Here is a 27958-nt window from a genome sequence, read left to right as displayed (position 1 = left end):
AAAAGATATCTCCATTTTTTTTGTCCAATTTGGAGTAAATCTTGAACCTGTTTTCAGTAGATTTTTTTACACTGTTGCCATTTCAGGTTTCCTTTGGTCTGTTTCAGAGTCTGCTTACCTCTTGTGAGCTGCTGTGCAGCTCAGTTCAGGCTGCAGAACCTGCTCAAATGGAGAGATAAATAGGCAGTTTTCCCCTGCTGAGTTGATGTTGGCACAGCTACACTAGTACCAGCATCTGAAATACCTGAATTAGCTTAAGTGAGCTGTGTCTGTTCAATGACTCTGGCCCGAGCCAGCAGTTTAAAAGATCAGCAGCCTTGGGTTGTACATCATGTTTTGCCTACTTATGAGAACATTTCAGGACCTCCAGTGTTGTGAACTGAGGAGAAGCAGTTTGCTGAAGAAGCTGAGCCTGTAGCAGTGCCCGAGCCCCTAGGACTGACTGCAGCACTCCTGTGGATGGGTTTGTTCGTGTGCTCTAGGACTGACTGCAGCACTCCTGTGGATGGGTTTGTTCGTGTGCTCTAGGACTGACTGCAGCACTCCTGTGGATGGGTTTGTTCGTGTGCTCTAGGACTGACTGCAGCACTCCTGTGGATGGGTTTGTTCATGTGCTCTAGGACTGACTGCAGCACTCCTGTGGATGGGTTTGTTCATGTGCTACTACCGCCATTCGCACGGCAGCCCCTCTTCTCCTTCTTGCCACATCACCTGTCTTACAGCATGTTCCTCTGGCTTCCCTGGGGATAAAGCTTTCAAGAAGGGAAATAAGTTGCTTTTGTACTGCCCTTCAATCAGAAACCTTGTCTTTTGCGTGGTGGTATGTCCTTTTTATGGTCTTCGAATCATTTGGCAGTTGCAAGGTCTGCTGAGAACAACTTGCCATTACAGACATGTCCCTTCCAGCAGAGCTGACAGTGACACCTGCCCTTCTCCCACATGGAGCAGTGTACATTTAGCTTGCAGAAGCAAAAAATGCAGCTGCAATGCACTTATCACATCACAGGGCATTTTTCTTACTTTTGTTCAAACTTAACCTTGTTTCAGTTCCAGAAAACAGTCAGCAAACCACAATGGCTTTCACCCTGCTTCTTGACCAGCACTCTCGCCTCACAGCACAGCACTGAAGTTTTAGCCCGCAGGATGTTCTTTTCTAAGGCATGGTGGCAAAGATTTTTCAGGAAAAAAAAAAGGAACGGACTGCTATCCATATCTCATTTTCCTGGCCTTGGGGTTTTCACTTAAGAAGTAGAGATGGGCAACAAAGGATTTGATTGCAGAAGGTATATGGCTTACATGCTATTCGAGGCACCTCCAATTTCCATACCAGAGTAATGGCTCTATAGATAGAGTTACGGAGATATTCTTGGCTCTGCTCCTGAATCATCAGCGAGGATTGTGGGCTTACTATTAAAAGAATAAGTGTTTCTTTATAATCAAAACAGATTACTCTAAAGAAAGTGAAAATGACCAGAGCTACAAGCCAGCCTGTCTTTCCCAGGATACTGATAGCTGGAAAAAAGCAGAGGTCATGGATCATGTTCTGTCACTTCACCCTGTTGGTATTTTTCATGTTTCAGGCAGACATCCAAAATTGGATACTTTTCCATGAAGCAAAAGCAGCAGAAACAAAATGGCAATAATAACACGCCCATTATCGATCGTTCCCACACCTACAGTCTTGACACTACAGCTAGGAATCTGATGTGCACCTTTTCCTTTCTTCTACTCTTTGCCTCCATTAAGTCACCAGAATATTTGTATTTCTTCATAGCACAAACGTATTGAGAATGTTTTATGATAATCCTAAAGTATCTAAAAAAATTTGCTTTACTTCATGGTATTACATTTTGAAAGGGAGGCAATAATGTTTTTCTAGATATGATCTAGGCAGAATTCAAGTACTCTCTACACTGGATCTGTGATATTTTTAATATGCTGGTAGTTCTTTTAAAGCAAGCTAACTCTCTTGGACTGTACAAGAAACACCTGTGTAAACCCAGAGAGAAATTTCACCCACAGGAAATCCATTGTGTAAGTCCACTCTCCTGTCAGATGGTGAACAATTTTGTCTGTTGAAACACACCTTTTCCTCTTGAAATACATGATTCTTTGACATTTTTTGATACAGTGGTTTCAGTTGTTATTATTCCTGATAATAAACTTCTTTATATTGATTGCTGCAGCAAAACTTCTAAGTGCATTTGCAACTTTATTTTTAGATGAAATGTAGATAAGAAATGTGTAGTATTTGGTTTGTCGTTCATCATCACTCTTGCATGATGCCATCTTTCACACCACCACACGTGTTTAGGATCTCATTTTATTCCTTCTTTGCAAGGTGAGGAGAGGTGAGACAAGCCAACGCTATTGCGCAATAAGGCCAAGGTTTTCTTTTAATTCCTGTTGCACATCACCAGCTAAAAGGACAGAAATAGTTGTTTTCCCTAACACAGACCAAATGAAGACTTTAACTTCATTTGAGAACTGCTGTTTTATGATCTGGGTGATTACCTTTGTCTCCTTTCTTCCCTGTATGTATAAAATGTTTCTGAATTCTATTTGTAAGAGTTTCCTGCTGCTGGGAAAGAGTATGGCAGGGTTGGTTTTCTGTAGCTAGTTGTTACAGCCTTTGGGCCTCAAAATCTTGCTACACACCTCAAGAATGTTGCTGTATATTGGTTACTCACTAGGAAAGTCAAAGAGTAGCTGAAGCATCTTTGCAGGCATTGAACATCTGTCATGTAGCACAAATGGTGTCTCTGTCACCATTCCCTTGAGTGCTTTCAGTAAAATTGTCTCGTTCCACCTTTCTAAACTTAATGAACAGGCAGTTTAACCTAACAAAATGTAACACAGGTCTTCTGATTAGTCCAGTATCTGTGCTTATATTCTCATAATCTGTTCCGGAAATGTTTAGAGCATAATAAAGGATGAAAATGTTCAGCCAGAGTAATAATAAATGGTAGTTATTAAAAACTGAGAAGGTGAGTGCAGAAGAAGAACATAATGTGTTTTTCTTATCCTGTAAGGTGCAATTTGGTATCAGCACAGTTGTTTAGGGGGAGGTGTGTGGGTCTTGACTTCCTGTTCCACTAACAGACATATAGCCCAGACAAAAATATTTATTACTGCTTTTCAGAGTTGCACACTGGTACAGCATTTATGGTATCTTCAGATCTTTGTAGAGGAGCCCTTTAAGTTTTGCAGGCTAATAATGTAATTTGTTTGGGGCTTTTTCAGACAAGAAGCCCTTCTTGCTGCCATTAGTGAAAAAGATGCCAATATTGCTCTGCTAGAGCTTTCATCCTCTAAGAAGAAGACTCAGGATGAAGTGGCTGCACTGAAACGAGAGAAAGACCGTCTTGTGCAACAGCTCAAGCAGCAGGTAGGTACAGGAGGGCTAGGAAAAAATCCAGTTAATAATCTGGTGTGGGATTATTATCTTGATCTATGGGGCTAATAATGTGTAGTCGTGTCGTATGTTAGGACAGAAAGTGCATAAATAACAATTTTAAACTAGCTGCTGGACTCAGCATTGAGGGAAGTGTCTTTGTGGCACTGCCTGAGTAGTAAGTGTGTGGCAGAATGTATAGGAAATTGTGAACAAAGAGGATGTTGGTTATTATCCTTTACAGGCACAAACAGTCACAGATTCAGGGAAAAGTAGTGATACTTCTCTTGGGGGTTTGTATTTGCTTTGTTGGGGAAGAAGCATATTTGGAAGAAACTTCTCCTAGCTGCACAGCTCAAATATGAATGTTACACCACACAGTCTCTCCTGTGGTTTCTGATTGCAGCAGGAGCACCACATGGGAATGCCAGCTTCTAGAGTAGACTTTGGGAGGTCTCATGCTTGTGAGGGGATTGGTGCCTTCCTATTTCTGGCCTCTCCCATTTCTAAGATCTTTCTGTGTTGGCATAACAATTAGAAGAAGCGTGTTACTGTTGAAGCATTTAATATTATGGTTCAGTACTGAATGCAATGGGAAAAGTACATTGCCAGTAAAACACAGGGGGAGCAAAAGGCATCCCTGGCAATAAGAGATTTAGAATCTGAAAAAAATCTGTGTAGGTTTTTCACTTCAGCACTTCTGGTGGGTTTTCCTGAGTTATACCCTTGCCACATTCCTTGTAATAGCACATATGCTGCTGCCAATCCAGTATCAACTTCTTCAGTACCACCATTTCCATCTTCATAAAGTTTTATGGGTAACATTTCATCTGTCAACCAGATGATTTCTGTTGCTGTCAAAGAACATAAGACAAAAACAGGTCGGCATTGCGATAAGGGATTTCTGTGCTTCTTCCTTAGGAAACACAAGTAGGTTATTGGCCATGTTGTTTAAGATAACAATTATTTACAGTTTAATTTAAGAACAGTACTTCGGGGGTTTTTTGTGCCAGCTTCAAAATGAACAAGAAGTATAGCTTACAGTCTTGTATTATTTACTTTTGAGCAATAGTTGTAATTACTGTCACTGGTCAGCCAGGTGATCTACTAAAACAGGAGTCAGAAGTGGTCACAGCAATGTCAAGTACTTGTTTTTTTCATGTAATTGTTGATGCAGCAGCTGTAATATATGGTACCACTCATTCCAAGAGAAATTAACAGTTAACTTCATTCTTATGTCTTGTCCTAAGCTTAAATTCTGGTGCTTTCATGCCTCTTGCCCTTCCCAATTTCCTTCTGATTGTCTTTTGTGAGTAGGTGGAACAATCTGTAGTGTTTTGGGGTGAGTTTTTTCTGCTGAAAATTTATGTATATTTAATTAATGTATTAACATTGTGCTTATCTGTAATGACGTAGGTTTCAGTTAAGAAATTTTTTTTAACATTGTTGTAGTTCCTATCCTTATCTTTCAGTGCTGGTAAGCCTTACAGTATCATAAACTCTTTCTAAAAAGACATGGCCATTTCCCTTAAGGATGTGAGTTCTAAGTGCTTTTCTGTGTATGTGTGGGATACTTAATTTCCCAAATAAACAAGAATTGCAAAGGAGATTAATTTGAAATTGTTCTTGGTATGAAGTGAGACCAGTTATGATCTGAGGTTGGAGCAATAGTCCTTTTTCAAATATTTCATTCTTCAAATAATGCCTTTGAAGATTCTGTTTCCAAAACTGCCATTAGCTATAAAGACTTGTCACTGTTTAAGATTGTTTAAGATTTTAATCTTAAAAAAAAAAAAAATTAAGAAAGCAGAAAGTAATCTCCTCAACATGTCTGTGCTATGAGTAATATAAATAAAAGCTACATGTGTAGTATAAAATCACAGGTATTCTCCAGTACATCCACAATCCCCAAGGCAGAATGAACATTTACATATAAACAATCTAAACTATATTTAAAACATACCTGAGAAATATTTATGTGAACAACAGAGATTTGACACATCCTCCCTAAATTCTATCCTATGTTTTAAGGATGTGTCATCTTTTATCCTTTTTTTTGTGTGCAGCTTTCAACACATTGATAGAAAAACTCCTCATTGCTTATTATAGGATGGTATTACTCACCACCTCTGTAAGTTTCAGGGAATCTAAAATTCCATTTCCTTTTTCAGTGCCAGTAGTTCTGATAGGTACTTTTTCTGAATAAATTCAAATCACACCAACTTTGACAGCTCCAGAAATAGGAGATGGGTCAGAAGAGATGGCTGTGAGATTTTACAGGATCCTCATTACCGATGTAGTCAAGGGGAATCTCATTTTTCTACATGCTTTGCAAATATTCTGTGTACTTGGCCCTTACACTCCTCTTCAGTTGTTACAAGTCACCAGCCTCATATTTTCCAACAAAACAGCTATGCTGCTTCCTCAGTTTAAGCCTTCTCTACATGGACTCTTTTCTGCATCTTGGGAACAAGGGTCCATCTGTGTTTGCCAGCTCCACAGAACCATGTCACCTTTCAGGAACTTCCTAAGAGTTTAGCTGTAATTCTTAAATTTACAGTAGAAATTGTGAATGAAAAATCTTTCAGACTTGCACATGTATTGAGCACAGCTGTTCAAGAAAGGCAAGTGATGCCACAAATCATGATATTCTGGAAGACTTTGAAAAGCAGTTCTGGAACCCAAAAAGGTTGTTCAACCCTTCAGATTCAGAGCTGGGATCCTGACCTCAGTCATTTGTGTTTCAGAGCTGCTGAGCTCCCTGATAAGTATTTGGTCTTTCAGTCCATCCCATTCCTAGGAAATGCTTAGGCTTTGTGGTGGGAAAGCAGCTCTTTCAGTTGGTGGTCAGACACAGTTGAGTAAAAGATTCCCATTTCCACGTACGTAGGACACACACGGAAATGGTGAGCAATATGGGAAGAGGGTGGTTTGTGGGAAGGGTTGTGCATGCTGTGGTACCAGCATTGCTGCATCTCACTGCCAGCTGGGAAGAGCTTCTGACCGAGTGCTTTAGGAAAGCAGTTTCCTGACTATGCTGCAATAGTGAGTGTGAATGGATCCAAGCATGCAGAACAGGATTTGGATTATGTCTTTTCATTGCTGGTTACCACTGGCTGACTTGCTGTTAATTGGCCTTTTTTAGAGTGTAGAAAAATACAACGCTCTCACAAAACAAAAACTTCTTCCGACAGTTTCCTGTGATTTTTATTTATTTAAAAATATCTGTCAGACACATAGATTGATCAAGAGAAGGTTATCCAGAATCTGGAGGGCTCTGCTGTCATTCCTTGTGCTAACTCTCTCCTTTCCCAACACTGTCACGTTCCTGGTCGCTCACACGGGAAGGGCACTGCTGCCCAAGAGAAGGAAGGAGTCCAGCCAAACACATTTTGGTTCTTTAATTTCTCTAAGTATGTGCATTAAAGTTTGGATGAAGAGAAGCGTTTTGGAAAGAGGATATGGCATCAATGTTGTTTTAATTTAGAGTTTCTAGGCTCCGAATTGCAGGAATGTGCCTCAATATAGAGCCCATTTCCTAATGAGGCGCTCGGCATTGACCAGGCTCTCCAGTAAATGGAGCTGCCTGTTTCATATTGGTTGTCAGTTTGTATGAGGGATTTCCTCTATCATCAGACAGGCAGGGCGATTGCAGGGCGAGGGTCACCAGCTAATGTGGTCCCAATTTACTTCCTCCCAGGGCACTTGGTCTCCGTGGGTAGTTCATGGAGAAGCAGTGGTTGGGAGGCTGCTGCACCGGAGGGGGCCGGGCTGATGCAAGAGCAGAGAGCTGGAGGTTGTGTAACCAAGTCCAGATGTGGTGCGGCGAGCGCCAGCGCACCCGGGGACGCCTGGAGAGGGCCCCGGCGTGTGTCACACCGGGTTAACAGGGACCCGAGGAGCTTTGGGCTGCTTTGTGCCAGCACAGCCACTGCTCAGCTGTCAGGATAGAGCCTGTTTGCCTTTTATCCCTTCCCTCATCCAGCTAAGTTTTAATATCGGGTTCTATTTATTGTAACAGAGCAAAGCACTACTCCACAGTTCTGAGTGGTAAAGGGAAGGCATATCTGAACGGGATGAGGTTTTCCTGGCTGTGGGCTTTCAGTCTTAAACACCTGGGTATTGCTGCTGGGAGCTGTTTGTAGCAAAGACTGTCATTTTCTGTATTTGTACAGTGTGTAGCACAGTGGGTGCCTGACTTGACCAGCATCTCTGTCACTGCCATGCCATAAATGTGAAGTAATAGTGTTAAAATTTTTAGGAGGCTCTGAACAGTATTAGTGTTTTCTGACAGCTTGGAGTATTATTCAAATTAATTGCTTGTAAATCACCATATTCACTTGTATTATTATGTAATGTTTCATAATCATCATTATAGTGGAGGTTACCAGGAACTAGCTTCATCAGTGTTATTGATGACAGGATCTCAAAATTTTCATTTGAAGTCGTGTGACTTCAGGTTAGATTGATACTATGTATGTTTTGGTATGCTGCCTATGCCTAAATAAAAGTTATTTTCAGATCAGTTCCTCAGTCTTTCGAGAACATGTTGAGTTTTCATTCTATATTTCAGCACACTCAGAGAACCACCCAGCTTAAGCTTTCTCCATGTATTTCATAAACATGCATTTTCTTTTGTCATGCAAACTGGTAACGACAAATAATGAATAGTATGGCCTCAGGAGAGAGCTCTCTGCAACCTGGTTGATTCATCCAGTTACACCCGTAATCTGTTCTTAAAGACTTCTAGTGAAGGAGACCTTCAGTCCTGGGAAGTCTTTTTTTATGGCTTATCTGTCTTTATCATTATTTGGAATCTATACTGTCCTTTACTGCAATTTAAGATCATTACTATTTTTTTCTATCTATTAGGAGGATAGAAAAAAAAATTTACTGCCTTTCATGTTCTTGCCATGGACACTCTTGCTGTTCACTTAGTGAAAAGAGCTCCTTCCTATTTTAATAAAGGGAGATAAGAAGCCCCATGCTATTGTAAGTGTGGGTTTTGTAGTCAGCCTGCTTGCCATTCAGAGGAATCTTTAATACCTGTTGTTCCATTCTGCTTCTATATCCTCATCAAGATTGTGCCTTCCTCTGTAGGCCAGCATGAATTTGAGGGGCTGTTATTTAACATTCCCACAAATGGAGAGGAATTATTTGGCAATAACTCATAATTGGTCAAATAACTAATAATTAACTGGTAATAATAGTATTTATGCAATATTTAATATACATTTCATCTAAGCAAGCAAGTACCAAAGCTGTTTTCTCTGTGCTACTTTGTGCCTCTTCCCTGTAAGATTTTGACTGGCTCTCTTTATGAGGCCAAGTTACTGCAAAGACTGGTTTCACAAGTAAATGTGGTTCATGGGATCATGAGAAAAAGGAAAGAATTGTAGATTCCAGAGTAGCTTCTCACCCCAAAAATCATATTTTTCCACTGTTACTTGTTTCCCTGGAAACCCTGCACACTGATACCTGACACTCCTCTGCTGTGAACTTTTCCAAAGTGAAGTTCCACTGGCTGGAGTCATTTCTGTTTATAACAAGAGAATGTAAAACAGGTCAAAGGAGACTGACAGGCAAATGTTTTCCTGTTACTGCTGTGGAGCTGTATCAGCATGACCACACTTCTGGCAGTTCTAGTTACCACCCTGACCAATGAAATAATACAGATTGTGAGAGGTGTGCAGTTAGTCTTTGCTTTACCTTAGCTGCCCTGATTTGAAACCATGTCTGATGAGAGTGATTACCCTATTAGCAAGTGAATTTCTTCTCTAGGAGGCATGGATACAATCAATGCAGGTAATTGCTAAATGTGGTGCTGGTTTGTGACAGAACCCCTGTTGTTCTCTGAAAGGTTCCAGCAGTCTGGAGTTCAGTGAGAGGAGGCATCTCCCAAGCCACTGTCCGAAGGGAGCTTAGGAATATGTGTGTAAGCTGTCTGAGTGTGGTGGCGTTGGCTTCTTTATAGCTGAGAAAGAAAAGTTAATATTCGAGATGAGTGATGAGAGTCAGGGCACTTGGATCCATTTTTGTTTATTGATCTCTTTACCACAGTGCCCACATACTTGCACTGGCAAGAGTGCAAATAGATGTAAAAGTGGGGAAAGAAAACTTGTATGATAAGAAAGTTAAAAAACAGGCAGATGAGTTTGAAGGTGCTGTGTGAGAGGTTTCTTCGTGAACTGGGCAGAACAGAAGGTACTCTTGAGTTCTGGTGGTCTCTGAGTGCCAGGTTAACCAATTTGAAACAGGAACAAACGGATTAGTGTACTTTGCCAGAAATTTTTCAAGGAATAGTGAAGATTTTCAAGAGCTATTGTCACTTGCAGTGGACTTGTTACATAAGCAGTGCGATCTCAGCCTCACCTATCCACTGCATGGTCTGTAGAGTCAATGTAAAGTCACCTTTTTTCAAGTTCTTGTACCACCAATGTCTGGAAGGTCACTTGCAGCTTTTCAGTTACTGGCTTTAATACACAAAGGTGCCAAAATACATGATTTTTATAGTATGTTCTTAGCTGTACTGGCAGTGTAGCTGGCATACATGTGATCAGGCAGAAGTGGGGGAAATCACTCTGTACACTTCCTATTCAGGAAGCTGTTGGACTAGAAACAGAAGAAACTTCTGGCTGAAGTGAATATATCCACTAATTGGCTCTCATCAAGCATTGCCAGCTGTCAAATTTAAGCATCGTGGCTTTTGTCGAAGGCCTGTAATCCACTCAGATTATCAATCACAGCATGGCTTGTTTTGCCAGGCTTTGCTCCTCTATAATTGTTTCTGTCAAGGGGGAAGTCCTTGCCAGGAGCAGACCCCAGCACCATGACAGCAGCGAGCAGGCACAGAAAGCAAGGCCTTGTCATGCCCTTGAGCACTGCTTCCTGAAGCACGGCACTAGAAGCCCTCACAGATTAAAAGAAAGCACCTTCTCCCTGCCATGTGTTCCAGACTTTTTCCCCATCATTTTTAATCATCTTTTAGCGCAGTAACAGCACTCAGTGCAGTGTCAGCAGTCTTTTCTGGGGCAGCATTTCATCTTTCCCTGGTAATACTTACACTCTTTCCCCTCTCCCTCCTCCTTTACCTTTACCCTTTGCCTCTTGCATGGCTAAGTAATAATAATAGTAATAGTAATAGTAGTAATTATTATTCAAGGGAGCCCTGGCTGTCGCTGGCTGCACCATGCCAGGGAAGGGAACTGCCTCTTGGAACCATGTGAGTGCATCTTCCTGTGCCTGTGACCAGCCATGTCTGCTTTCTGTTTGTGCCTTCAGCCATGTCACAGCCTGGAGTTTTTAGGGTATAGCTATGTTGGTTTGCTGGAAGAGGACGGTGCTTTGCCTCACTGAGAGAGATGGCTGTAAGATTTCCAGAGGTATTATGGAACTCAGATGACAAAACAGTACTTGGTACCCTTTCTTTCTGGACATTTGTAATATTTTTAAAAATATTGTAAGGACTAATATTTCCCAAGTTTGAACTCAGATTTCAAAGACCTGTTTCACTCTATTAGAAATATTCCTCCATTTATTGAACATATTAAGATTTTCATATTCTAGTTTTACAGCTTTTTAATGGACTAAAAATTCTCACAATAAATTTAAATTAATTGGATAATTGCCAACAGCATTTAGTGTCACATATACAGTAGCTCTCATTCAAGGCTTATGAACTCCCTCTAGGAAGTTATTTAGGCAACGTTGCCTCTCTCTAGAAAATCAGGATTGCTGGACCAGTCTAGGTTAGCAGTTGAGAGACCCCCATCCCATTCCTGTAAGTGACCAACTTGATGGTGTTGGCTATCAGGAAAGATTGTTAGGCCTTCCCTGGGAGAACCAGGCTTGTTAGCACTAATAAAGAGGTGAGAATGCCCGCTGAGCTTCGTTTTCTTCAGAAGACTGCACTAGAAGATCTAATTTGGGCCTGAAAAATAATCATTCCTTTGTCTGTGAATAGTATTTCTGGACATTGGTGCAATGTGAAAATAGTCACTGTCATTTGACATCACAGTTGTACCATATAGTGGCTTCCTGTAGTTATTGTGGCCCAAACCACTGGTCTGATACACAGTGGTTTCAGTTAAATAAAGAGAATATATTGGAACAGGTCTTTATGATACGTACATTCAGCAGAGTATTTATATCATTCATTCTATTTCTTTGCTGCAAATATTACGTTGAAAATCGTTTCTGACAATATTTGTCTTAGCTGATGAGTCATGAGATAGATGCAAAATCTCAGAAAGAGTGGTTTAGAACAGCTCAGGATTGCCAGTAGTTGTTCATTCAAGGTATACAATTATGGGTATATCTTCTTTTGCTTAACTTCCATGGTTTGTGGGGTAGCTGGGAAGGACCCATGCACGACTGCTCCCTGATTGTTGTCCAGTGGCAGGATGTGCCTCAGGGGTGAAATATTTGAGACTTTCCAACCATTGGTCCTTGTGGCTGGGCTGGTTTGGCATCACTCTTGGTATTTGAATTGATGATGTCTGAAGGATGACCGGAAAATACAGTGAGTTTATGATTACATTTAAATTGTATTATTCAGACCCATTGTTTAGGGAACTCTGAAGTGTTGGTGACAGGGAGAGTTCCACTAAACATGTGAAAAGTCTTGATTAGATAAATCCACAAATAGGTTTTTTTTTTTTTTGTGAAGAAACAGAAATTTCACGCCAGAATTTCATATTCGGGAAGATTTTGAATTATTTGCTTGATCTTGGGGAGGATGGGTGTGTAAGCATCCTTACAGGTATTTCATTGATTGGATGCAGGTTTTTCTGCACTAAATTATTCCTGTTCATCTGGCCTGTTTTACCTGACATTGACAATTGTCTAGGAGACACATGTGTCCCTTTATCGAATCTCCATTCAAAATGTGCTAACTTGGTACAATATGCCTATCTCTTCCTGTATTAAAGGTAGTATTCCTCAGGGAACACACAACTCACTGAACAATTTCATACTAAAGCTATGAAGTAGAGCTTTATTTGTGGTTACTTGTCTTTGGATGAAAAGCCTAACGAACCTGTGACATTACCAACTATTTTATATAAAAATAATTCACATATTGATAGTCAGTTAAAAAGGAGTGGCAGAAAGCTGAAAGGCATTTTTCCAGCTTTAGTATTGGTTTTAATTTGTGTAAGACCTGGAACTGGTGAGGTGATAGATGATTCAAGGTGTGTTCCAAAAACATGTTAAGGAGAAGGTGAAGTCAGAGATATGAGGTGACTGATTGGGTTCATAAACTAAATATGTAGAAGGTTTCAAGTAGATTACAGATTAACAGTTGTATGACTTAATGTGTTAGTGATGTGTTCTTTACTTGAAGGGGGAATGAATGATGGAAAGATTTGTACACCTAGAATATGTAATGAAAATTAATGATCTATAAGATAGAATATATTGCATATTTGTGATTTTGCTGTGTTATTTTGGGAGTAACATAATAAATCACTGCTTTTTTTTTTTTTGCTTGAGAAGAGAAAAATGCATAGTCTGCAAAGGAGAATTTTAATCCCCACCATCTTAAAAATTGATAATGGAAAAAATTAAGTCTTAACTGCCTGGAATGAACTTCAGCTTCAGTAAACAGTGAACTGTTGATGAACAGTGATCTCAGGTATTTTTGAGCTTATGCACTGAACTATCTCTCAGTCTACAGATTTTTTTTTTTTCTCATCACTGTATTAAGCTCCTTAAATTCTGAAAATAATTTCCCTTTTTGAAACTGTCTGATTGAGCCTAGTCCAGTATACCATATCTCAGGCAAATGAATAGGTAAAGCCAGGGGAAAATAGAAGTTTCATCTTGCGGGTGGAAATCTAAGATATATGCTGTCAATTAGGACTAATGTTTTGATAATAATCCTTCATTATTTGACATACCAAGTTGTGGAAATTGATAGGACAGTGTAGCAGGTTTGTCAGAATGAGACACAGATTTATGAAATTAGGCATCAGTTACTTATGATAGCTTCTGCAAATGAGGGGTGCTGGTGACTGCAGATTCCCCTCAGTTCTGTCAAATTCATGGTGTTATGTTCTGAAAAATCCAAGTCTTTAAATAATTACTATTCATGTTTAAGTGCAGAACAAATGATGCATTTCCTCCCTAATAAGTACAGGCTGTTTTCTACAGCCCTTTTCTAAGATGAAGAAATACTCATGACCAAAGAAAAGGTGTGCAGATTTTCCCTAGAGGTCATGTGTTTGCCACTTGACATTTGTGAATGTAGGGAGAGGATGGAGACTTTTCTACTGTCTACTAACTTGGAAGCCGTGAGGAGTCTGGAAACAGCTGCCAGCTCCAAAAGGTACAAGATCAGAAAGTTGGTACTGACGGAGATTCTGCTTCCAGTCCCTCCCTCGAATGGGAGTCTGGAGACAATGCTGTCAAATCTGAGTTTGTGATTTTGGCAGATCATCTTTAGGGCAGTTGTGTTCAGCTGTGTCCCTGAGCACACCTGTATTGAACACAAGATAAAGGCACAGTTTCTGTGTGCCCCTTTTTGCCTTGAATATGTTACCAAAGGTTTTGAGTTTTTGCAGTAGCAAGAAGTGCTTTTAGGGATTAGTCCAAGATTTTGCATGAAGACAAAATAAGTCTCAAACTCAGCTATCAAAAGATTGCTGTCTGATTTTACTTGGCATAATCAAACATTTATCATGTGGATATAAGAAAAAATTTCTCATTATGTACCCTCAATTTCAAATAGGAGTAATTTACCTTTGCAATTACATGTTGTAGAATTTTAGATTATCAGTAGTACAGGTGAATGTTAGTCTCTCAACTTTTGTAAAGCTCTACTCTCCAAATATATGTTAAGCTGTCATCCCAGTACTGGTGCCTGGAGGAAGTAGTGGTCTTTTATGTTGAACACAGCCCTGGTTGAGGGGTAGCCATTTAATTAGAGCTTTTGTTCTCTTTATTTGAGTACAATTTTACAGTCACAGAACCCAGTCCTTTGTTCTCTTTCTATGTGTTTACCACCAATGCCTGTCTTAGTGCGAATACAAATTTATCCTGTAGTTGAGTAAACAAAAAATAAATGGAGGTCTCACAGCTGAATCCAGGCAAGTTTTTCCTCAGGATTTTAACAACCTAGGTATCTCTTGTTTTTAATAGTGGATTTTTGTTTGGGGTGGGAAACATAACATTTTTAAACATTCTGTTTCACCATTGTACTGCTCTTAATCCTTTTAATAGTTAAGTTACTCTTCTCACTGTTTTCATCTTACCGTGAAACATTACCATAATTTATGACACCAAGCCAGTGTGCTCTCCATCTCCTAAACACCAGTAGATGCAACCTTGGCTTTGCCTCCTTTATCACAGCGAGCAACCCAAACTTCTGCCAATTGCTGACAGTAATGGTGTTGCAAAAATAATAAAAGCAATATAGCGATCCTTAAGAACACACACACTCACAGGTTGTTTAAAACTTGGAAGCCTGCATGAGTTTATTTGCTCTATGGAAGTATTAAGGACTTTACCTTCTCATTTTAGTTTTTCTCTCCCTTTTTTTTTTTTCCCTAAGGGGAAATATATTTACTTATATATACAGATCTTCAAGCATCTTTCAAGTGTCTCCTGTATCTCATATGGAGGCATGCAAGATGTATGTTCTTCTGCACTAAAAGAAGAAAACTTTCACAGATTTGGTGGCAAGGATCCACAGACTGGGAAGTGAATTAGTCCCTTATTTTCCTAGACCTTTTCATCACTATCAGATTATGAAAAGATTTTTTGATGCCTCTCTTCCCCCCTTTCCTGATTACCAAAACCAGCTAGTCCTTCTCTATTGTCAGCCAGAAATCTGGTTTGTGATATAAAGAGGGCTTAAAAGTATGAAGGCTTCCTTGTTTCCTCCTAGGTCTTCTGGTTGCAAATCAATCAGTCAAGGTTGCTCTTGTCCTTCTATTCATTCTTTTCTGTTTCTTCCTCTGCTTTGTCAGGGCTCTTTAACAAGTGGCATCACCTATCTTAAGTTTAATGACTTAGCAGTAAAAGGATTGTTAAGAAAAACTCACCAGAGGTATGACAGGCTTTTTTCTCATCTTGTTCCACAGATCTTTTTCTTTTAGTGGTTGTAGCAGAGAGAATTCTCTAAGGTGTTTTTTTAAGCTTTACAGAGTGCTTTATGGTGCCCATTGGGTGGGCCGCTGCTCATATGGAATGGCATCTAATAATGTAAATCACAGACAACAGATTAGGAATAGAGCAGGCAAAGACAGGACTACTGGAATGCAGACACCGTAGAGAAATTCATCTGGTCAAACTGGCACATCTCTACACATTGTGTGCCGTGAATTTGAAATGTGGAGAGTAAGAGAATTTCTTTCCTTGGTAAGAACAATTTTGGCACTGATACAGTAGAAAAATGGAATGTTTTTTCAGTCTCTCCAGCTTAGTATCTAACCTTTGATGCAGACTTAATAGGAAAAATCAACCTCTCCTGGAATAACAAGAAAAAAAAAAAGTCTTGGTTTATTGTGGTTCTCCTTGCTTGTGTACTGCGTGCAAGAGCAGAGGAATGGACAGGAATCATCTGTCCAGCTCTGTACTGCACATGTGCCGCTGTGTGCTCGGGCAGGAATCCTGCCTCTGTGGGCCAACACAGGGACAGTGAGGATGGACAGGAATCCTGTGTCTGCAGACCACACGCACTGCTGGTGTGGACAGACAGGAATGTAATGTCTGTGTGTTTGTGTGGGTACTGAGGCAGGGCACTTCTAGGTGGATGTCAACCCCAATAATTGGCCATACAGAAAAAGTTCTTAACTTTTACTTAGTTTAGGGAGCAAAGCTCTGTTGGTTGTCAAAAGAAATGCCCTTTCAACTCTTCCCTCCAGCAGTTACCATGCAGGATTTTGCCTGGATTCAAAGATGAAAGCAAGGCACAAAAAGAATAATACCGGGTTTCTTTTTCTTTTATATGCAACAGCTTTTAAAATTAATTTCAGAACAAGCACAAATATTCTTGAGGTTTCGTTGTGTGTGTTTTTTTAAGTTGCTATCAACACTGTTTATATCATGTAGACACAGATCCATTCGTGTATACACCCAGAGCTGGGTTCTGGGCAGTCACAGACAGTCTGTGTTGAGATGATACTGAGCAGCTCACATCACTTTAGCATCTAGGAATTTGTATCTGTACATAACTCCTTTTTTTGCCAAGAACAGCATGTATAGAAGGGAGGGGGGGTTTGCTATTAACAGCTCTTTGAAGCTACAGGCAAATGCAGTTGAAGTGGTGAGTCATATAACAATAAAAATATGTAACAATAAAAGGTCTGTGGTCAAAACACTGGCATATACTTTCCAAGATTAAAAATTGCTGGATAAAAGAATTCTTTTTCTGTATTTATTGTAACAACACAGTCACAATAGACAAAGATTGGAAGACTTCCAAATCACTTCAGCTAGGAAAGGTGTGTGTAGATACACATGAGCAGATGGCCTACAAATGATTTTGTTGAGCCAGGAGATCATGCCTAGCTTTTAAGATTTCACAGTAGGATGCATCTTGTACGTAAATTCCTATACGAGGTTTTGCCAGTTCATAGATACCACTGGACTGAGAAACTTTCTTGTTTCAGACCAGGAGAAAGACTAGAGACAAAAGCAGAGTGACTGAAGTGGTTGTGTTAGATAGGCAGCTGTGTGAAGTTGAGCATATGCAAGTGGATTTATTTTGGAAAGGAGAAGCAAATAGGACAGCAAAGGAAAGGGGGACAGAGTAAGGTAGTTGAGGGTAAGATGAGCAGGGTGTGGAGTGATGCAGAAGTGAAAAGGGAAGGAGAAATTTCAGGCGAAGAGTCATAACAAAACAGGAGTTTCGTCAACGATGTCAAGCAAACTTTGTTCTGTATTTGAGAGAAATATTTGCCTGTTCGATAGGATATAACATGTAGGTCATTTAGGGGGTTTGCCTTCAGATTTTTCATAGATTTTGTAAGATTAACCTTCTCTGGAGTGCTTAGTGTTGATGCTTAAATTGCACAAGTTTAAATCACAAGATCAATAAAATGTTGATGTGTATTTCCAACCTTAGCATAACCTGAGATACTTTTGACATTTTCCTTTGTAAAACACGTGTCACCAACCTATCAAAGTTTTTAGGAAGAGTTTATTTCAACTTGTTTTTCTTGCTGCTCTTTTGTCTTTGCTTTTCTGTTGTTCTATAAAACGTAAGGTTAAATTTTTAGTTTGGACCCACAAATACACAGTGAGAGGGGGAAAATGAGCAAGGGGCAAAGTACAATCAGAAGTTTTCAATGGTTTTATTAATGAGGACCATGACAAAGACTGGTATGTCCTTTTGCATTGTTACTGAAGTAGCATTTCACTTTTTTCTTAAAATGAGTTGTCTTTTGTGGTAAGTATCAAAGCAGATTAAAGACACAATAAGCTGTATATATTAAACATTCAGCAGACACATGAACTAATCATGAGAGGCTTGCTTGCTGCTGATCACTTGAGAATTTGTAGCAGGTCAGCCTCCCAGAATCTTAAAGAAAGGCATGTACCAGAAAATTCCACTTCTGTGCAGCATTTAGTGCAAGGATATATTGAGAGTCTACATCCAAACTCTTACAATTCCAACAAAATGTGTTAGTTTGGGCTCCAAAGAAGAGTTTAAATGACAGTGCCATCCATCTGCTTAGCTGAGCTGTAGTTCCTACCCAGTAATTTTTCAATTTATTGACCATTTTCAAGCAAATTTGACACAGGAAAAGAAGTCTCAAAGATTTTGTAATTTATAGGAAGTTAATTAACATCCACAGCTGGGTAGAGGCGAAAAGAGCCCAAAGTAGAGCTCCCACACAGGGAAAGGCAAGGAGAATTGAGCTGTGATATATTTTGTTTGGCTGTAGCATACACATATGGCTGGCCATTCAGAACATACATACTTTCACACTGGTCCCAGCTGACTCTTGCCTGGAGACACCATGGGGGAGGCAGGCTGCAGAAAGAGATTATTATAGGGTTGAAGGCCATGCTTAGAAGATGGAGAATACAAATCCAAAGCATGCAGATTTCATTAGTCAGTATAGAAGGGGTAATAAAGTGGACTCACGTGCTCTTCAAGGGTAGCCATGCTGTCTGCAAAAGAAATCACTTCTTTACTGATTAAAGAAGTATTGAAGATGGGACAACACTCCGAGAGTGGGTGTAGGAGCATAATTTAGCAAAAAAGCAGTTGTTCAGCTAATTTAAATAAATTAGTCCTTTCTGTTTTAAGGGCATGTGGCAGCAAAAGATATTGATCTTATATTCTCTTCTGCAGCAACCCTTTCTCTTCCATAGCATGAAATCAAGATCAGACTTGCCCTAACCAACTGCACCATAGGGCAGGCTGATAACCCAAAAAATTCCTGCTTATCTTAAACTTAGAGTATACAGGTTTTATCTGCTCAAAACTGGAATGTGAATAGAACCAGTTCTCTTACTTTACCTTAAGAATTAAAACGGCAGCTCATTTTGTTTGCTGTTCTCTCTGCAGATCAATGTCAGTAAATAATTTCTTGGGTTTTCTGTTGTGTGAGGGATCCAGGATGCTTTGAGGATGTTACGGGTTCCCATTTGTCCTGCTGATCCTGCCTGAATGGAGTTTCTTGACACACAGGCCACCCATTCTCTATAAATTAGTTTTACTGTATGGTGGTAAATGTCCTCAGACTCCAGCACTTGCTCAGACATCTTTGAGATACAGGAAGACACACCTTAATGATATTTCTGCTTAAGACCCTTCCATGCAGTGGAAAGATGCCAAGGAAATAACATACTTGGCTTGCTCTTGAGTAGTTAACCATGAGAGGAGATTTTTTTATTTTTAGCTTCCTTTCAAACCTGTGACTGGGCAGGTTCCAGCTCTTGTGAAACAAGTAATTGAGAAAGGCAGTTCTGTTACCACTGATCTTAAACACATCTTGAGGTATCTCTAAAGAGAGTAAAAGAGAGCTAAAGGAACATATGCTATAATGATTGTATGGTATAACACAAAAAGGAATCCCAAATTCAGATCTGATTTTGAGTTTTTTGTGTGTCACTGGTTTTCTTTATACAGGAATCACAGCTATAGATTTCAATACATTTTGTCACTGGGCAATTCCACAGTTAGTTAGTTCATCCCCTAAGGAGCTAAGTTCCAAGAGATAATTCCTGTGCAGGGAAAATTTCAGTTCCAAGTTTATTTTTTAATCCCGTCCACATATGTCTACATATGTCAAATCTCACAGAGCATGCCATATCAGGATGATCTGCCTTCCTTAGTTTAGTTCAGAGGCTTTTTGAGTATGAATTCTTCAGGATGAAGCTTCTCAGTAATTATCATGTGTGGGGAGATGAACAGAAAAATGACATTTTTAAACACGGAAATTAGCTGGGCTGACAAAGTCTTTCACTTACAATGTAATGTTGTTGGAACAGTGCCAGCAGCCAGTGCAGAAGGCAGCATCTCAGGTAGAACTGTGTTAAATCCTGCAGGCTTTGACAAACCCCAGCAGCTGCTCTTTGTTGGGCTCACAAAAACACAGGCTCCAGCATGTACAGAAACGTAGTAACAAGAATGGGTTTCATATCTGTGCAGTTGAAATTTGTGCTGTTTGCTGGTAACAGAGAAATCTCAGTTGCTAATCCTAACCATAGCGAAAAGGAAAGCCAAACCTAACTAACGAGGTGTCTTTTAAACCTTACAAACAAAGATGGCAACTGTCTCTTTACAATTTTGAAAAATGTCTCCCATTTCATTAAACGTTATGAGTGGGAAGGGGGCAGAGAGTAAAATACTTAAACAATCTTTCAGAATCCTAATGCTCAAGGTTGGTATGGGCTCAAGGTAGGTGTATGTTCAAGGTAGGTATAGATGTACTTGAGGTAGTTATGTAGAGCATGCTATTCTGATAACAGGGATTATTCTTTCTGTGTTTCTGACAGCCAGATTCCAGCAGGGAGCTGCTTGGGCATTAACAGGGATTATGGCTCACTGCAGGTTTCTAACAAGTAGAAAAGAACTATCTGAAAGTCTTCACAAGTACATAATTTTCAGAGCTACTGAATTCGGCCCACACTTAGAAAGAAAAATCACCTGAGTTTATCTATTATACTTCTATGTTATTAGTGGTAAAAATATTTCTAAACTGTTACTTTTGCATGTGCTTCCAGTGAAACGTTCAACTCAGATTGAAATGGGATAACTCCTTCAATGCACTGACACACTGCCTCCACCACGTAGTCATTTGTCACAAGTACAGTCATTGTATTAACATTTACTTCATGTGGGGTTTTTTAAACTCTACATTAAAGGATTAATAAAGCTTGTTTAGACTGCTTAGCAAAACCAAAGTTACCCCACGCAAATATTCTACAAAAAACGAGAAGGTAGTCACTGATGTCATGGTTTGTGCTGTGTTTCATGGTGGAGGAACAGATTTGATGCAAACTCTTTGGGTAAATTACTGCAATGAGCCTATGAAGCAGACTAGATTAATAGAGAGAATGCACAGCTTACGGGCTGCTATCTGTTGTTTATTAAAGAGCTTCTCTAGAGATACAGAAATGTGTGATCCCCATGAACAAAACTTGGTTTCAAAAACTTGCCAGGGTAATGGTTACCAGAACACTAGTTGTCCTGCAGAAATGCTTAAGAAAGGTATGTACTCTCATTAGAACATACAACTTCATGCAAGCTTTCAAATAAAAACATTCTGTAAAATATATTATAAACAATGTCTGTAGTTAAATCTGTGGGTTTCAAATTTATATGTGGAATTCCACAATAAAGAGTTTGTCAGACCCGGGCAGCACTTCTCTAGGCTTTACCAGCTATTTTCCAGAATATGTCTGTGACTTTCCCTTAAACTTTGTGGATCAGCATCAGTTCTGGTTTTTCTCATGTATTAATTTAACTGTGATAATATCTATTAATTTGGTCTTTAGTGTTAAGGTGCACAAGGAAGCTACCAGTGTGGCCTGCAGTGAACATCAGTGAACATAAAATAACTTACTTTTAGGAACCTGCAGGTGAGAGAGTGCTTTGAAGCAGTACCTCCATGAATGAGGAACTTGGTAATTCATTAAAAATTCACTGTGGCTCCAGTTTTGGCAGGTAAAATAGTGTACATGTGCAGTTTGCAATGAAAGCTTTCAGGTGTTGGTTATGTTAGAAACAGTTTAACACCGGTAATTTCTTTGTTTACCCGAACATTTAGAGATTATAGAATACAGGCAGAAGTGAACTATATGGTACCCAGGAAAAAAAAAGGTAATGAAAATACAGTGAAATCATGGCAGGACCATGAAACAAACAAAGAGAGCACATTTAAAGGAAGTTCTGATGCTGATCATTCACATTCATGATTAAAACAGGTTTATCTCATGTTTTCTCCTGGTGCTCTTTTCTTTTAATATAACTGCCTGCTGTAGCAAGGGATAGGGAAGAAGAAAGAGTTAAATAATGACAAGAAGCAAAAAAAGGCATTAACAATAAGTGTATCAAAGAGGCAAAAGGATAATTGCAGAAATTCTGGGGTGCAAAAAGGGAGGGGTGGACAAGATCTGATATTTCTAGAGTATAGTCTAATATATGACATGGGGAAATTGGGGTTTTTTAGATGCAGTACCCTTGGAGATGTTATGTTTAGACCTGCAGTTCATAGACTCTGGTCTGCAGCAGCAAGTTCTCCACAGTCATTCCTGGCTTTCAGATAGGAGCTGGAGAGTGTGTGGTGGCTCTTGAGTAATTTTGAGAACTGACACCAGTCTGAAGGGTTTGGGTCTGTTCTTTTGCATGGTGACTATTGGAAGAAAAGAAGAGCATTGTTAAAGGCTTTGACAAGCTGTGGGGGCTTTGGGGAAGGTATAATTGGAGGGCCAGGAGGAAATTTATGGAATCTGTCAAAAAAAAAAGTGAAATGAAGGTACCTTCTGGAAAAAAAATCAGGAAACCTGTTGGGTTGTGGAATTTTGCCCAGATTTTTTTCACTCCAGCATTTTTTCTGCACATGCATGAAGAAGGTACCTGTAAGGGCACATGGTATTTTTTTATAAGCAAGATTTGAATCTGACATCTAGCTCCTATCATTGCTAGTTCTGCTTACAGCTCTGGAGGTTTTAGACAAAAGCACTCCTGACACAACTGATTTGTCTGCACTGCTCATTTATTTTCTCACAGGGCCCCGTGGTTAAACCACGTTGTTGTTCATACTTTTTACAATGATGTAGAAATGTTTGCCCTAGGATCTGAGCCATAACCTCATGAGGTGGGAGAGGATTGTATAATAGCACCATGACAAACCAGCTCAGGACTGCAGGATGTTGGAGTGGTTCCCCACAGAAAAGTAAACCGTTTGTTTTTAAATCGTTACAACAGCCATTTGCTCTAGAAATTTCCATCCTTTTGGACTTTTTTTTTCTGTAGTGGAGCAATAGGAGAGAAACTCAGTTCATGTACTTACGGTTATTTTTAAAATTTCCAAGTAAAAGTTTGTCATTAGTAGTCCAGTCCTAAGCAGAAGCTTTTTATTTCTATATTTGATACAAAAAGAATTGTAAAAATATTGTATTATATCTTTTATTTGCAACACTGCTTGGAATTTAAATGTTGGAAAATAATTCTTAGTGGTATCCATCAAGAAGTAAACTGCTTTTCTTCCATCTCTTGATTTTTGCCTAATTCCAGTGATACATGCATAAATTAGTTCCTGTAATGGAATCACAATACTGATTTTGGCATTATCTTGCCAAGACTTGTCACAGACATGCACTCTTAAATTAACAGCATCTGCAGTGGGAGGTCAGGTTGAATTAAAGGGGGAACATAGAAAATGTCCTTCTAGGTGAACTGGGTCCCGTAGGCTTGTCATCATCAGCACACTGCAGAGATTGTTCTGGTTTGAAGTGTTCAAAGGGCTGTAATGGAGCTAAGCAACTAAACCATATTTGGCAAGTAGGAGGGATTTTGGAACTTACGTCCCTCTTCTTTTGAAAAGTCTGGCTTTGAAACTCTGAAATGATCTGATGAAAATTCCAAATAATAAGAATTGCAGCATATTTTAGGTTAGAGTGGACCTCTGTGTCCAGCCACCTGCTGAGAGCATCACTAATTACAGCAGCTTGCTCAAGGCTTGTCCAGCTGCATTTCCCGTATCTTCGAGGATGGAGAGCCCCCAGTCTCTTGGCAGCCTGTTCTGGCATTTGATGGACCTTGTTATGAAAAGAATTTTCCTGGTCTCTAATCAGAATTTTCTGTGTTCCATTTTACATCCGTCATCTCTTGTCCTATCCCCTCCAGGAAGAGCGTGGCTTCATGTCCTCTATTTCCTATAATTTAAGAAAGCCTCCTCATTTTCAAGCTAAACCAGCCCAATTCCATCAGCCACTTCTCAATACCTGCTGCCAAGTATTAATAGTAGGCTGTTCTACTTGAGTTGAAGTGACAGAAGCACACAACTTCTTCAGTTTGACTCAGAATTCTCTCTGAGGGAAGCTGTGCTGTTTTCTGACCAGACCCAAACCAGAGGGAGGTGTGTGGTCTTCCAGAGGCCTGGATAAGGGACATCACCAAGAAACCTCCCAACCTGATGCAGCCCCTGATTGTCACCCACTTACAGATTTCTGTGCGGGCAGCAACGATGTCCCAGCAAAAAGGATAAGGACAATGAAGAGAGGCCTCAGAGCCTTGGCAAAACTGGTCAAGGGATCTGGAGCCCAAGTTGTGTTTTCTTCTGTGCTGCCAGTTGCAGGGAATGATGGAGCAAGAAACAGGAAAGTCATGCAGATGAACACCTGGCTTCAAGACTGGTGTAAACAGCAGCATTTTGTGGTTTTTGATCATGGGTCAGTTTATACAACACTGAGCTTGCTGGCAACGAGTGGGGTCCACCTGTATCAGAAGGGAAAAGGGATCTTAGCTCGGGACTCAGCAGGACTCATTGAGAGGGCTTTAAACTAGATTTGAAGTGGGACAGGGGTGTAGCCAGTCTTGACAGAGATAAGGTGTGGGGCCAACCTGCTGGAAAGCAGCTCTGAGGAGAAAGCCTTGGGGTCCTGGTGGACAATGAGCTGTCCATGAGCCAGCAGTGTGTCCTGGAAGCAGGAAGGCCAATGGTATCCTGGGGTGCATTAGGAAGAGCACTGCCAGAGGTCATAGGGGCAATCCTGTCTTTCTCCTCAACCCTGGTGAGGCCACACCTGGAGTGCTGTACCCAGTTCTGGGCTCCTCAGGACAAGAGAGACACAGAGCTCCTGGAGTGGGTCCAGCAGAGGGTGACAAAGATATTGAAGGGACTGGAGCATCTCTCTTGTAAGGACAGGCTGAGGGAGCTGGGCCCGTTCAGCATCAAGAAGAGACAACTGAGAGGGGACCTTATCAATGCCAGTGTCTGCAGGAAGGGTGTCAGAGCATGGACCAGGCTCTTCCTGGTGGTGCCAGGCAATAGGACAAGGGGCAATGGGCAGAAACTGATGCACAGGAAGTTCCACCTGAACATGAGGAAGAACTTCTTTCGTGTGCAGGTGACCAAGCACTGGAACAGAATGTCCAGAGGGGGTGTGGAGTCTCCCTCACTGGAGACATTCAGGAACCCTCTGGATGCCATCCTGTGCCGTGTGCTCTGGGGTGTTCCTGCTCTAGCAGGGGGTTGGACCTGATGACCCACTGTGGTCCCTTCCAACCTGACCCAGTCTGTGCTTCCCTGCAATGCCTCTATTCTTCTCTACCTGTACCAGCTAACATAGTTTGTTTGGGTTTTTTTTTTTCATGTAATATCATAAAACATGCTGCCTCTATCTGAGAAGAACTACGTTTTCTCTCAGGAAAGTTAATGTGCTGTGCTAGCATTCTGCTAAACATCTGGGTTTCAATAGATTTTCTCCACACACACATACTGAAAGTCATGTAAGAATTTATTATTTATTATCAAAACAATACATTTCCAAGGAAATGTGAAATTATTTAAAATCAATTGTTCTCATTGCAAAGAAGAAACTGTTGAAGAGACAACCTTAAATATAATAAAATAATAAATATTAAGAAAGTGCCGTTGCAATAAACTGGTTGTTTAAGGATTAATGTGGCATGTTTCAAGTAGTGATTTATGAATGATGAGTCAGACTTGGAATTCAGAACTTGTTCGACAAAGCAGAGCAAACAATATAAAAATTTTGCATGATTAAATTGCTTATTGCTTAAGCTCAATTTACTATTAGCTTTTGTTAAATTAATCCAAAATAAAATCAAATCCAGATTCAAATCCTGGACCTTCTCTCTCATGGTCTGAATAGAGACAAGTAGAATCTGCATTCTCTAGCCTCGAGATGCTCATTAAACTTCAGAGTTTTCAGTGAGAAACCATAGAGTTATGAAGGGATTGAATCAACAGCTGCCATTTCTACAGTGAGCTTTGAGCTTTCATTTAAGATGTTTAGTTTTAGTGCATGTCTGATGATTTCATGTGTCTAGCTGTAGATAATTTGCTCTGTATTGTATCTGACGTAGGTCAGGCTAGCTATTTGATTTCCTTAGAATACGAGGATTTCACAAAACTCAAAGTGGGGCTCTTTGTGCCTTCTGAGCTGGGAGGAGAAATGCCATCCGTCACTTTTGGGGCCTCTCCATGTATGAGTTCCCAATGACACTGGCACCCAGATAATGCAAAGGGAGGCAGCACTTGGTTTTGCAAGACCCTCACCCAGCTCTTGGCTACCCACAGAGTATCATTGCTGCCTGAATGGCCTCTGTGAGCCCTGCTGGGGAGGTGGGACATTTTTCCAGGTGCATTTCTTTCCTTATTTGTGTGTGTTTGTAGGTGCTGGGGGACCTCATTGCAGGGTAGTATGTTAAAAGGGCTTAATCTCACTAAGCCTCTCCTTTGCAGACACAGCCTGGTAGTATATTTGAACGTTTGTTGCACTTGCTTGCCTAGAATGGTATTCCTAAAGTCACGTATTCTATTTATTCTTACACAATTTTGTTTTTATTCTGTGTTTTTAAAAAGTATATCTCCTCTGGAACTTGAAATTTCCTAAGTTGAAGAAAAACAAAGAGACTTTTTTTGTATTTTGCTAATTATTTACTTGACTATGTTCAAATATAAATTTTATAAGCCTTCATTATGACACTTTTTCTTCCCCAAGATTTATTTATTAACTTTTTCATTTCCTCAAGGATGGCTTTTGTATAATTCACATTTTTCTGACCAGTCTCAGAATTCTTCTGTTCTTTGATATATCAATTGAAAACTGCTTTGCATATTGAAACTGGATGGACTTCTTAAGTAATAACCTGTTTTCAGCTTGTTTACTTTTTGGTTTTTTTAAACTGACTGCTTACTGAGAGGGTTTTTAGGGTTTTTTTAATTGACTTAGGGACACCTAACTCATGTTTTCATTGAATTATTCTCCAAGTTGATGTCTGAATCTTAATCCCAAGAATGTAAAAGAAGAAATTCATTTCTGGTGCAGCACAAGTTTTAGTAGGTACAAGTCAGATGATCCATTTAATTGTAAAACTAATTTAGCTTTAAAGGGAACAGGTTGGAATGTGTCTCCACAGTTTTTACCAATTCTCTATGGTAATACTAACTGATGTTTTAGGCACGTGTCTTATTTTTTTCCCGTGCATGGATTTTGGATATGCAGAAAAGTATAAATACCCTGTTTCCCTTAGTCCCCACGATAGCATTAGAAGGTAGACTGAGATTATTTTTTCTTGTCTTTTTTTAATAGACTCAGAACCGTATGAAGCTGATGGCTGACAACTATGAGGATGACCACCTCAAATCCTCATCCCATTCCAACCAAACCAACCACAAGCCCTCCCCTGACCAGGTAATGTGTCTCTCTTTTTTGTTTTTAAAGTCATTTTTACTATGAGGGCTGATTATTTTTTGTGTAGTTTTTCCCTAACACGCTTGCAGTACCTCAGAATGAAAGCAGCATTCCAGAATGCAGTTATGAAGCAGAACTGGATGTTGCTGTTGTGTTGGCTTTGTGTAAGGCTCCTGAAATGTGAATGAATGGTTCCTGGTACCAAGCTGTTGTTAGGTGGGTGGAAGGAGGAGGTACATTGCAAAGGAACAAAAACATTACTCTCCTGAAATGTGAGATTCGAGTCCTGTATGACATATTCAGATTTTAGTAGCTCAGGTTTACTCCTTGAGTGTGTGGAGTGTCCAGGACTGTTTCTTGTCTTCAGTAGTAGGAAATCGTGCTCCAGGATCAGCTTTCTGATCTATGGATTGCAAACAAGCAGTTCCCTTCATTTCCCATGAGGGAATCCTGGCCTCGGTGCCAAATGAGCACAGACTGCTCCCTCACAAACTCAATGGGCCGTGAACTGAAGGAAAATCAATTTACCATCTCCAAAGCAGTGAGGAGCCTCCTGTGGCATTTACAAAGCACAGCTGTGTGCTTGATAACTATCAGAGAGATTAGCCATCCCTTGGGTAGCACAGAGAATGCCAACATAATTGCACATCCCATGTTGTAATCTCATCCACTGCAGTTTAATTAAAATATTAGCTATCGTTAATCACTGCCTCGATGGAG

The 27958-nt window shown here is 40.1% G+C and overlaps 1 protein-coding gene across 13 annotated transcripts in view; it reads left to right on the top strand.

Annotated features, from left to right (window-relative positions):
- Positions 1-27958, top strand: part of ERC1 (ELKS/RAB6-interacting/CAST family member 1) — a 282238-nt gene that overhangs the window by 222106 nt on the left and 32174 nt on the right. For all 13 annotated transcript variants that reach the window (XM_039570271.1, XM_039570277.1, XM_039570270.1 and 10 more), the window contains 2 exons: positions 3244-3388; positions 27137-27238. In XM_039570271.1, coding sequence (XP_039426205.1) covers positions 3244-3388; positions 27137-27238 — 247 coding nt within the window. The remainder of the gene's footprint in view (positions 1-3243; positions 3389-27136; positions 27239-27958) is intronic.

Source organism: Corvus cornix, chromosome 1A (assembly GCF_000738735.6).
Source record: "Corvus cornix cornix isolate S_Up_H32 chromosome 1A, ASM73873v5, whole genome shotgun sequence".
NCBI lineage: Eukaryota > Metazoa > Chordata > Aves > Passeriformes > Corvidae > Corvus > Corvus cornix.
The sequence above is the reverse complement of the archived record's forward strand: the minus strand, read 5'-3'. Positions and strand labels throughout refer to the sequence as shown.